This window comes from Podarcis muralis, chromosome 15, assembly GCF_964188315.1.
Source record: "Podarcis muralis chromosome 15, rPodMur119.hap1.1, whole genome shotgun sequence".
NCBI classification, from domain to species: Eukaryota; Metazoa; Chordata; class Lepidosauria; order Squamata; family Lacertidae; genus Podarcis; species Podarcis muralis.
In genome coordinates, this window is record NC_135669.1 from 30,341,216 (window position 1) to 30,353,907 (window position 12,692).

At 45.9% G+C, this 12,692-nt stretch overlaps 1 protein-coding gene across 1 annotated transcript; it reads left to right on the forward strand.

Moving 5' to 3' along the window:
* Positions 1 to 271: 271 nt before the first annotated feature.
* Positions 272 to 6,944, forward strand: PSPH (phosphoserine phosphatase). Its single transcript, XM_028708787.2, has 5 exons — positions 272 to 538; positions 2,070 to 2,204; positions 2,980 to 3,125; positions 4,857 to 5,005; positions 6,747 to 6,944. The coding sequence occupies exons 1-5, from the start codon at positions 318 to 320 to the stop codon at positions 6,855 to 6,857; spliced, it is 762 nt and encodes a 253-aa protein (XP_028564620.1). The 5' UTR covers positions 272 to 317; the 3' UTR covers positions 6,858 to 6,944.
* The last annotated feature ends 5,748 nt before the right edge of the window (positions 6,945 to 12,692 follow it).

A 12,692-nucleotide genomic window follows, 5' to 3' on the forward strand; every position in this document is an offset into this window, starting at 1 on the left:
TTTGGATGGCAGTGAAGACAGGAGAGGAGGCAGCCAGCACTGGAGGGAATAGTATTCTCTTCCAAGAGGTTCACTAAATGCCAAAATCTCTTATTTGACTCTTTACGTCAGTGAAGGCAGCAGCTCCCGGAAGGGTTAAATCAGCCAGGGAGCCAACCTTGACTGATTGCCCACTCCTGCACTGCCCCCATGGCCAGCAAATCAGCAGCCACTTCCGCCCCCCTCCACTGCCACCCACTCCCTCTCAAAAAGGAGTCACACGGCTCACTTCTCCCTCTCTACACCAAGCTACCAGCCCCACAGGACCCTCTTCCAAGATGGCTCAACACAGGGTTCAGTGTGCCGATATCCAGAACGACCTCATCTTCCTCTCCCACAACAGGAAACCCGTCAAAAGGATGTCCTCTCTTATGGAGCTGAAGGAAGTCTTCCAAAATGCTGATGCCGTCTGCTTTGATGTGGACAGCACGGTCATCAAAGAGGAAGGCATCGACGAGCTGGCGAAATTCTGCGGCGTTGGAGACGCAGTGGCCGAAATGTACGTAAGGCTGTCTCTCATTTGCTTCTGCAGAGATCTGTCCCCTCCCTTCCCAAGGGGCAAAGGCGTTGAGCTCCATCCCCGACCCGGATCCTGCCATACCTGATACCAGCTGGCTGTTGGGGAAGCCTTTTTTGTAAGCAGGCTAGTAAGAATTTGTAAAGGCTAGTCTTTGGGGTGGGGGACCTAAATGCAAGAATGAACATTTGGGGGATGCTGCTGAGAAGTGGCTCAGAGACACCTCTGGGCCTGGCCTCTATGGCATCCTTTCAGGACAGGAGCCTCTTGCGGGGGGGCAAGCTCTGAAGCTGGGCATGGGCCACTACTGGCAAACCTTGTTACCATGCATTAGGCAGAGAAAGCAGACAATCCTTGCATGTTTGTGTAAGGTGTAATGAAGTTGCTTTTAAAACTTTTCCCTTTTTTGCACTTAGACTCTGACTTCTGTGTGTTGTGAGGCTCTACAGTGGTCTCCCATCTACATTCTGGACCAAGCCCATACCTCCTTAGCTCTGCCACAAGGTTATGTGAGCAGAGAGCACTTACTAACTTCCTTTCTCTGGCATACTGAACGAGCAAGCAACCATCCTTCTTTCCCAACCGATCAGGAATCTTCTCTCCAACCTGAAAAACTTGTCTGCCTGTGGTTCAGTCTGAAAGTCCTGGCAGGCCTGAGGTTGGTTTAGCTCAGCCCTCCAGATGTTTTGGGCTACACTTCCCATCAGTCCCAGCTAACATAGGAGGTGTCGTCCAAAACATCAGGATGGCATAAAGGTTTGGGATGGCAGGCTTAGTGGGGCCATTCTGTACGGTGACCCCAAACCATAGGAAACACAACTAGATCATGTGCTTCCACATCTGGTGTGGGATAAGCCACCTTTTAGAGTTTCACAGAACTCATCAGGCAGAATGGAATGCAGCATTTCCTGATTCACTTGGGATCCAGCTGGCTAAATCTTCACCCCGCACAGCAGCCCCTAGGAACCCACCTTGATTTATCCATCTGGGACTGATAGGAGTTGCCATCCAAATCATCTGAAGTGTTTATGGCTGATTTGGGCATTATAGCCGCAGTTTGATGCTGTGGCTCCCTCCTCCTCTATCAATTTAATCCTCTTTTAAGGCAATCTAACGGTCAAAATGATTGTGCCATTAATGAGCTACATGTGTAGTTTTAAACATGTAAATAGCAGCAGAGGATCATGACTGAGACTGCAGTAAACACAGATGGGTTTTTTTAAAGGGGGGCAGGGAGGAGCAGCTCCCCCCCCAAATACATAAAAATACATAGCTAACTGAGGTTCTGCCCCCCCCCCAAAAAAATACTGGCTATGCCCACGAAGGTGGACAGCCCTTGATCTGATCCAGCGGCCATCCTCTTAAATGAGGAACTGAAGCAGACTTCATTTTACCTTGATGTAGCATAACTGCTTGTGTATGTAAAGCAAACACACACACAGCTGGATGGCTTTATTTTTGCCCTTAAAAAGCCTGGTCTGTATTTCTCTGATTTCTCTGAATCTCAATATAGGACTCGAAGAGCGATGGGTGGCACTGTAACGTTCAAGGCTGCTTTGACTGCCCGGCTAGGCCTCATCCGCCCCTCCTATGAACAAGTGCAGAAATTGATATCGGAGCATCCGCCCCAGTTAACACCGGGAATAAGGTAAGAGGCATTCTGAACTGTTGGACTCCATGTCCATCCATGGAGACGTCTTCCACATTATCTCCTCCTCATGGGTTATGATTCCTGAAGAATTGGCTGTAGCAACATTTGAAGTGGGTAGGGAGGATCAAATAACTACTGTACAATTACGAATTTCACCTTCTTAACCAGGCAGAAAGAAGCTGGAAGGCGTCCTTTTCAGTGGGGGAAACCTGTATCTGTCTTTCCCTTTCCCAACACTGTTTGGGACACGCTTGTGAGAGAAAGGAGCCACTGAACTGCATCAGGGATTCCTCACCTTGTGGTGAGATCCCTCTGCAAAAAGCAATTGTGAAAACTAACAAAAGGGAGAGCGTGTGGATCCATTCTTCTGGCATCTAATGCCCCCTTTGTTTGCTCCAGTTACCTTTTAGCAGCAGATGCTCCCCAGTCAATTGCACCCCAGGCCTTATGGGTCCCAGAGAAAAGCCTGACAATGTAGAATTGGAAGGAACAAAATGGGGGGTGAGGGGTGTTTGTCATTCAGCTCCCTGCATGTAAGCAAGACTCTTCTTCACTCACCAACATCCTAACTAAAATGCCTAGAGGAAGACCTGTGAGGAAGTCCATGGCCACTTACTTTCCTGGGCCATTCATTTATTTGAAGCCTGTTACTGAGCCTGTGCTGCAGCTGTGTTTGAAGGGGGTGGAGGCAGGGCAGAAGGCAAAAGAGAAGCATCTTAATGAATCCTGCCCTGACACATGGGCCTTAGCCACCCTCTCCTGTTCCTCACAGGGAACTAGTCAACCGGCTCCACCAGCGAGGTGTCCAGGTCTTCTTAATCTCCGGGGGGTTTCAGAGCATCGTGGAACACGTGGCTTTGCAGCTCAACATCCCAACAGCAAACGTCTTTGCCAACAGATTGAAGTTCTACTTCAATGGTAAGCTTTCCCAGGCAGGCTGAGTGCAGAGCTTTCTACGGGGCCCTTGGAATTCTCCCCCTTGCTGCTTTGCACTCTTAAGTGTTTTCTACCTCGCTGGAATGTGTCCTTGAACTCCGTATGCACAGCAACATCAAAACATCTGAAAGCAATTCAACTGATGCTTTTATGTTGATGCAGGTGCCCTGATGTTTTGTGAGAGGGCAGTATATAAATACTTTTATTAAAAAGATAAGATTAAATAATGTTTCCTGCTTGCCTGGATGGAGGATAGAAAGGGGTGCAGGAATGAGTATAGAAACTAGTTTACAGTACTGTATAAATTTAAATTCACTACCCTGCCCTTTTTTTTTTTTTTGCCTCTGACCTGTGGTTCCCAGAATATTGCCTGGAAGGGACTGTGCGTCTCTTGGCCCAAAAAAGGTTCCCAGATTGAAAAGAAGCAAAGCGTCACCAATGACCTGCTGCTTCTGATAAGCCCCCGTTTGCCCAGCTGCTTTGGAAAGAACTGTTCCTTCCCATGGTTAAGCTTTAACTCTCAGATGCACTGGCACAGAGGAGGGTCAAGGAGTGCAGCTCTGAGAGAGTCAGCACATTGAGAGACGGGTCTCTTATCCACCAAGTGGGTTGTGCAGCTTGATAAAACAGCTCTACAAGGTGAAATATTTTGTCAGCTAACTATAGCACAGCTGTGCAGCCAAACTCAACTTTCAGGGTTGCCAGGATAAATAGGGTCGCTCAAGGGACACGTCTGAAGCTAAGCTTTGGCAGAATTCCTCAGGATTGCCCACTGGAGAAAAAAGATGGGTGGATCTCTTACTATATGAACGGGTTTTAGGTTGCTGGCTTTGGTGAAAGCCCTCTATCAACAAGATCCAAATAAGGCTATTTGGACATGACTTTGCCCCTTCCTTCACAGCATGTAGAAGGTCCACTCTGGAAGATTTATTTGAACGTGGAATGCCCTTTACCATGAATCTTGATGGGACTGAGAGTGTGGGAGCCAAAGGGTGTGTGGGTGGAAATAGTAGTTCCCCAAATTGCCCTTATGGCGCTATAGAGCCAAAATACCCTACACTGGTGTCAGCAAGGAAGGTTTCCACATCAGAGGGTACATCTCCCAGATATTGGAAATTCTGTGAATTGCCCTGAGATCTTATGATGAAGGGCAGTATATAAATCTAATAAATAAAAATACATAAACTAAAAACAAACCCTTAGACTGAAGATGGTCAATGCAGTACTCTCCTGGTGTTGTTGGACTACAATTCCCATCCTCCTTAGTCATTGGCCATGCTGGGTTTCAGGGTCCTAACAACATCTGAAGGGCCACAGATGTCCCCCATCCTTGCTCTAACTTGTGGCAGGATGGAAGATCTGTGTGCATACACAAACAGGCAGAGAGAGAGAAGATTCTTCTTTGCAATAGAATCCATCTCCTAACCAGGACCGTGGCTCACTCTGCAAAAATTCCTTCTGATCCACTGAACTGTCGCCCTCCCTCCTTCCAGAATAGGAAGGGGAACCTGTGGCCCTCCAGATATTCCACACCCATCATTCCTGACCACTGACCATGTTGGCTATGGCTGTTGGGAGTCGGATTTCAGCATCATCTGGAGGGCACCAGGTTCTCCACCCTTTCCCTCCAGGGATGCCCCCCCTTTTTTGCCTTCAAACATTGACTTTCCTTGTGATTCTCCATGACTGACTTTCTCTCTGATGTGCCTCTAGGAGAATACGCCGGTTTTGATGAGACGCAGCCAACTGCTGAGTCGGGTGGCAAAGGACAAGTCATTAGTTACCTGAAGGAGCAGTTTCAGTTTAAGAAGGTGGTGATGATTGGAGACGGAGCAACAGATATGGAAGCCTGCCCACCTGCAGTGAGTAGTGACTGTGGGGTGATGGCATTTGCCTTCTACCCCTTCCTCCTCTCAGCCCAGGGCTGCTTACTTGGGTTCACCCAGCTATTCTGTGGGGTAGGCTAAGCAGAGAAAAAGGGACAGAGAGGCTGTCAAAAGAAAGACCACAGCTTAGTCATCGAGCACCAGCCTTGCATGCAGAAGGTGCTCCCAGGTTTAATCCCAAGGAATGTCTCCAGTCTGAAACCTTGGAGAGCTGCCACCAGTCTGCTCTCTAGTAGTCTGACTCAGTAAAAGGCAGCTAATGTTCCTTTGTTCAAAGGATACCCTGTGAATGATGCTGTTGGATATGGATTTGAAGCCAGGACTCCAAATTCAACAGCTTAGCCAATAGTGAATGGACCTCACTGGCTCATAGGAGTTAGCTCAGAGTTGACTTCTGTATGGTTGATTCTTTCTGGCATCTGAATGCCCCTAATTTGTGCAGATCCACAAGGTTACCTTTCTGCAACCACAAGAAGGCCACCCAACCTAGCCCCTGCTGGGAGGCAGAATCACCCACCCCACCAGCCCTCTCTGCCCAACCAATCTACCTTGTGATTCAAATTACAAGCAACATAGACGAGTCACATAACACATCTTTGCAAGGCATCTACTCTACAGTTGCAGCCAGCCTGCCCTAAGGAACAGGATCCTGAACTGGATGGGCCTTTGGTCTGATCTAAGCTACAGAGCTGTTCTGATGTCCTTGTGATAAGAGCTCCTACGACAACCAGTCAGACCCTAAGCAAAACCAATCTGTCACATGTTCCTAAAGAAAAAGGGCACCTCTCCACTCCCCCAGCATCTGGTTGCTGGATGTGGCAACCCCAAAAGAAGCAAGGGGAGAGCAGGTAAAAAATCAGGAGCGTTAAACCCCCCCACAAAAGTCTGCATGTCTTCCATAAGAACCAGACAAACGCTTGCTCCAGGTTAATGATTCCAGCTGCCTGTTAATGATTGTTTTGGAATCTACCAGGGGAGGCGAATCAGGTCCAAATTAATAGGTCAAGGCAGGCAGCCAATGCATCAAGAACTGGCATCAAGGAGCACGACCATGGCTGTTGCCCTGTGTTGCAAAGGCGTTTTCCAGCAAAAACCTATTCATCACATCACATGATTGATTAAAAAAAAAAGGAGGGCGATACTGTTGGCAGCAGCTTCTGATTCAGATTATGCTGAGCCAGGAAATGGTCACTTACCAAACCCAGCCAGGTTTCTGCAAGGATTTGCAGGGAGTCTGCTTGGTTGTTAATAAGATGAATTAGCTGATTATTTGGTTCTCTCTGAATAGTCCAGCTGGGGCTGATGGGAGTTATAGTCCAAAAGCTCTGGAGGGCACCAGGTTGGGGAAGGTTGGGCTAGTCCACACTCCCCCACACTCCCCATCTGCCCTTACCCATTGATGCCTAAGCAGCTGCCTGCGACTGTTCCGCTTCCCCCAGGGTTTGACTTTATCTCATGTACTGCCAGGGGATGGAGGATGCCTTTCCACTCCATCTCACATCCACTTTCATCCTTGACAAGAAATCCTAGAATAGCAAAGTTGTAAGGGACCCTGAGGGTCATCTATTCCAACACCCTGCAATGCAGGAATCTCAACTGAAGCATCCATGACAGATGGCCATCTAACCTCTCCAGTGGAGGAAAAATCCCGATAGTCCTCTGCGTTTTCTGAAATGGAGACATAAGCAGCCCATCTCTTCTTTTTTTGTTTCCCCAGGACTGTTTCATTGGCTTTGGAGGCAATGTTGTGCGGAAACAGGTCAAGGAGAAAGCCAAGTGGTACATCACCCATTTTGACGAACTGCTGAAAGAACTAGAGGAACGATAAATTATGAACTAGGCTTATTTTATTAACACGTATTGTAGCTAGATGTATAACTATGCAATTAAACATATTCTTATTGTTGTTTGCAAACAGAGGCATTTGGGATTTTTAATTTCTGGCTACACAGTGCACCTCTACTACGTGTCGGGTTTTCCAATGGCAAATGGCTCTGTTCCATGCACCTGGATAAACTCATAGCAAAGGGAAAGGAAGGGAAGGGTGGTCCGGATGTGACCAGAGGTTATCTGTGGCCTTCCAGGTGTTGCTGGACTCCAGTTGCCATCATTCCTGATCATTGGCCATACTGGCTGCTGGAGCTGATGGGAGTTGGAGTCCAGTAATATTTGAGGGGGACTTCCACAAATGACAGCAATGGTTTCTTTCTAAGAACAAAATGTTTGGGACCCAAATGTCCCAAGAACAACTCCATCTTACTACTTTACTTCGTAAAACATACCGTATATACAACTTGATTGTCAGAAAAGACCTCAAAGCCTAGTCTCTTAATCCAATAAGTTTGGTTCTGTAGCTACACAATGGGAGGGAATGGATATAAATTGGATTTTGTTTACAATTAAATTCAGAAGTACCAAATTCACACTTTCTGAAGCAATGCATGTACCAAAAAACAGCCATCCTTTGAAATTTTGCAATGCAGTTTGTCAGCAAAGTAATGTACAAAAATGCATATACTAGACTAGACCAACACATTGAAAGCAACATAAATAAAATTTCTTACATCCCCAGAGTTAAAACACAAGTTTTCAAAAAATTCACTCCATAAGTGGTAACCTTGGATTGTTGTGCTGAGCTTCTCACCACAAAATTTAGGTATCCCCTAGCCTGCTCCATTAACTCCTGGGTGCTACTGCCCAAACATACCATCTCCCAGGATGGGGAGCCCTTCTTTCCCTCATCTAGCCCCCATGTTGCCCAACAACCCCTCGGTTGGGGGATGGGGGAAACACAGCGTACATTATAAGTTCCTTTCTAGGACCACTTCTGACTTGATAAAAGGCAGCTATATATGTTCATTCACACACATCATATTGGACGAGCCCAATGCCCATTGGTAGAGCAGGGTGGAAGAGTGCAGAAATCTAAGTTTAGAGTGATGTGTACAGATTCCCCTGCAGTCTATTCCTCAGGAAATCTGATAATTTGCTGCTGAACTTTGAAAAATAAGAAGACCCAACTTTTCTAGTGGAGAACAGCAATTTTCCAATTAGGGTTTCAGGGGATGCACCCCTCAACACAAACGAAGTATTTGGCAACTATATCCTCAGAGATATCCAAATCAGTACACTTTAGAATGGTTCATTCCGCCATCTTGAATCAAAATGCCATCCAACAGTTTCCAAGCAGAGATGAAAACCAGCTCCTCCATATCAGGAGGTGATGTGCAAATTGGGCAGTGATATCTCAAGAGGCGTCCAAATGCATACAGAACTAGCAGAAAGACAAACAGCTTTCCGAAACAGAGAGCAGAAGAAAAAACTATTGTAATCCAATAGTGTACAATAGTGGGTTAAGCAAGTACATAGCCCAGCCCATGAAGGGCTTGAGAGGTCACTGACTGCAGTTTCTTGCATTTCTACCCCTTGCTCTTCACCAACAATATTTGAGCAACAATCACACACACACACACAAGCAATACATATGCAGCAGCCTAAATCCTTAGGGACCAACCACATCTTCAGGTCCCAGAAGAATTCCTAAAGAGAGTGGCGGCAGCAGTGACTTGGGTGGGGAGAGAGGAAACTCTCCCAGGGAACCGTCTCTTGCTGAACTCAAGGGCTCAAGGCAGAAACAATAGCCGTATTGTGCCAGAGCCAGGGAGCTCAGGACGTGCCAGGATTTCTGTTCAAGGGAATGTGAAAAGAGGCTCTCGTTCACTCACTCTTGCTCTTTTGTTTCCACACAATCAAGTACCGCAGATGAATTTTAGCTAACAATTTCAATCAAAGTTCAACCCCAGAACCTGTTCTAAATGTTGGGGCTCAGTCCCAGAAGAAATCAAGTAGAAAAGCTAATTAAGAAAGCTGTTACCAAGCTACCCTGCTTCACTGCCACCCTGAGCATAGTCCCGTAGCTAATAATAACAACAACAATAATAATAATACTCCATCCAGCTGACTGGGTTGCCCTAGCAATTCCAGGCAGCTTCCAGCAAATTATAAAACTTACCGTGGTTTTATTACATTTAAAAATTCACCGGATTGCCTTCAGATGTCTTATAAAAGTCAGATGGTAGTTTATTTCCTTGACATGATGTGAGGGCGCCACTACTGAGAAGGCCCTCTGCCTGGTTCCCTGTAACCTCACTTCTCACAGTGGAACTTAGTAAGCTGCCTGACCAAATCAGGTCATTGGATCACAGAGGTCTCCATTATCTCCATCACCAAGGAGAAGCTGCAGCCCTCTGGAGAGAACGAAAGCACCCTCCTGAAGGGTGGTCAAGAGTCAAAGGTCCTTAGTGGAGAAATCGCAGGCCCCTGAGCTGAATGTGTCTGGACAGGGTGATGGACTAGCTGGAACTTTGAATCCAATTTACGATAGCCATCTTCAACTATCTAAAGGGCTGCCACATAGAAGATGAAGCAAGCTTGTTTTCCGCTGCTGCAAAAGGTAGGGTCCAAACCAATGGGTTCAAGTTGCAATAAAAAAGATTCCAGATAAACATCAGGAACTTTTGGACAGCAAGAGCTGTTCTACAGCAGAACAGACTCCCAAGGGTGGTGGACTCTCCCTCACTGGAGGCTTTTAAGCAGAGGTTGGCTGGCCATTTGTCATGGATGCTTTAGCTGAGATTCCTGCATTGCAGGGGGTTGAACTAGATGACCCTCAGGCAGTGGCGTAGCGTGGGTTGCCAATGCCTGGAGCAAGGCAAATATTATGCCACCAATCCATGGTTCCTGTCAGGACCAGGTGGCAGCAGCGTTGGTTGTGGGAAAGGGTCTTCCTTGCAGGGAGAGGGAAGCTGGGGAGGGGATAGCAGTGGCAGCCATTTATTTTATTACGTGTTATTATTTATTTCATGAAATTGTACACCGCTTGTTAAAAAACAAACAAACCACCAGTTGATTTTTCTTCTGAAATTTTATACCCCATCCCAATTTTGCTCCTGGGGCAATAGCCCCTCTGCCCCTTCCATGCTATGCCACTGCCCTCAGGATCCCATACAGCTCTACAATTCTATGATTCAAATCATAAGAGCTTCTAATCTCCTGATTCAGGAAGGCAATTCATATCTTCCTCTTCTGCTTGACCCTCACATCCAATGAACATTGTGACCCCTTTGGAACCTCAAAACCAGAGGTAGCTTCAGGTCGGAGTGTGTGTTTGAGATCTAGTTAATCAGTTCCATCCAGCTTAAAACAGGGCAGTTGTTTTTTTAAGAAAGTCCATGCACATATTTGGCGGCTGCTTCTTTTGTGCCTCCTGCTGTTCTGAGAATTGTTTTGCCAAAACTCACACTGTTGCATTTGTGAACATATCCCTACTATGCAGGGAAAACAGCATCAGTGTTTACACAAACCTGGTGGCCACTTTTCTTTATAGCCTCTAGCAACACCTCTAGGATTGCATCAGCTTTTTGTAAGCAGTATCTTACAGCTTCAGATGCACGAACAGTGCAAGGGTTGGAGATTATACATGCATAGGTATATATTACGACAACACTGAGCATTTATAGCACGTTCAAAGTGCTCAGTGCTTCATGTGCACTTAGTATCTTAGTAATTGTTACAATAGCCCTGCAAGATAGGCCAGTGTTGTTATCCCACCCAACATGCTGGTCAGAGGGAAGTCCCAAACCACAGTTAGTATACCATCCACTTTGTGACTGCCCCCTGTGCCCCATGCCAGCCATTTTATGATGGTGCCCATGATACTTGCTAAAAATTTCAAATAGGCCCATGGGCCCCCTAAAATCGCTGACCTTGCTCTCCTGTATGTACTCAGAAGGAACTCCTACTAAATTCAGTGGGGCTTTCTCCAAGGTAAATGGGGTGAGGATGCCAGCCATGGCTGCTCTTTTGCAGAGAGAAACTTAATTTTGTGTGCATGGACAAACACACATCCTGGTGGCATATTAAGGAAGCTTATTTGTTTTCTCGGTTCATTCTCCTCATGAAGTTGCTTACAGTCCAAGATGGACAACAGAGAAAGATGAGGGATGTGGATGAAACACTGGCAAGTACTGCTGAGATGCAGTGCCTGAAGTGACTATTGAGTTGCTGGCAAATGGAAGGTCACCCCACCAAACATTACACATACTTAAGGATTGTTTAGGGTCGAGGATGAGAATCTAGGGTAAACCAAGACACTCAGGCCTTTGAGGAGGGTTTTGCAAGATAGGAGATGGAACCAAGTGAATTTTCACTGCGGGAGAATGGACAGTCTTCATCTACACAGCCTGCAAGGCCTCCACTGAAATGCCTTTTAGGACACATATGACTCCATTTTCCCAACAGCAAATGTGCAAACAAGGCTGCAAAAGGTCTGTGAGAAATCTGTGAAGTTAGCTTATCTGAACCATCATTATATATCTGATCTGATAATGAAGTTATCCCTCAGGAAGAGGGAGACTTGAAAGTTCACAGGGGTCACATGGGAAAATTCCACAATTGACAAATAGAACAAGCAAACACAGGGCCATCAGGGTCAGTGCAAAATGTGCTTGGGACACATTTAAGAGGTGTTGCACATGGATGGGGGTTGCTTCCTCAGATGAGGCAACTCAAAGCTTTATTTGAAGGTGGAAAATTCCCAGGAAAAAATGTATTTACAGACCTGGCTTTCAGGAAATACAAACTTCAAAGCAGTCTTTATTTTGTTGAGACAAACTGATTGGTCAGTTAGAAAAAAAATTACAGTGAAGATCCCATTTTTGAGAAGGGCAGGGAAGAGAATAGAAAAGTTTAGGAAAATTCCTTTCATTTGCTATCTGACACTATGCAGCTGGCTGATTAGCCAATGCCACCCCAGGCCCATCAGGACAGTCAAATTTGGATCTGAACAAACTGGATCCATAAAGGCAAATATGGACAGTAGCATGGAACTTCAACTTCCTGTGTCTGAGCAGCGAATGAGTCTTAATTTGCACTGGAAGATTCCCACTTAACTGGAAACTTTACTGTGCAATCCTATACATGCCAACTCTGAAGAAGTAAGTTAAGAATGTAAGAAGAGCCCTGCTGGATCAGGGCAAAATTCCATGTAGTCTAGCACCCTAATCTCAGTGGCCAATGAGAAGGATTATTCCCCCCCCCACACACAAAATTCATACACCACATAATTGTAAAAACAACCCTAAAAGTGGTTTATAAAGATAAAACAAGGAAATCAAGGAAAATTCAGATTCATACCTGCTTGATCTCAATAAGCAGGGAAAGGGAAGCCTGCAAACACAATCTGAGTGAAATGGCAGCACTCTTCCTATTAGTGATACATTGGAGATAGAACACAGCCATAATGGCTAGTAACCATTGGTAGCCTTATCCCCCATGGATTTTTCAAGTTGTCTCTTAAAGTATTATTTTTGAGGTGAGGTAACCAGAACTGTACACAGTATTTAAACTGTGGTCTCATCACAGATTTGTATGACATCATGATACTGTCTTATTTTCTATCTCTTGGCTAATGAATTCCTAGCAACAGAATTCACCTTTTTCATAATTGCTGCACGCTCATCTGCTTAAATGGGACTTTCTTCCAGGTAAAGGTAAACAGGACTGCAGCCTTAAAATCCCAGTAGACTTTGTGGCCATGCAGGCCATCTCAGCAGAAACTCAGAATTCATCATTATCGAAACAAGTCCAAAAACTCCCCAAAACA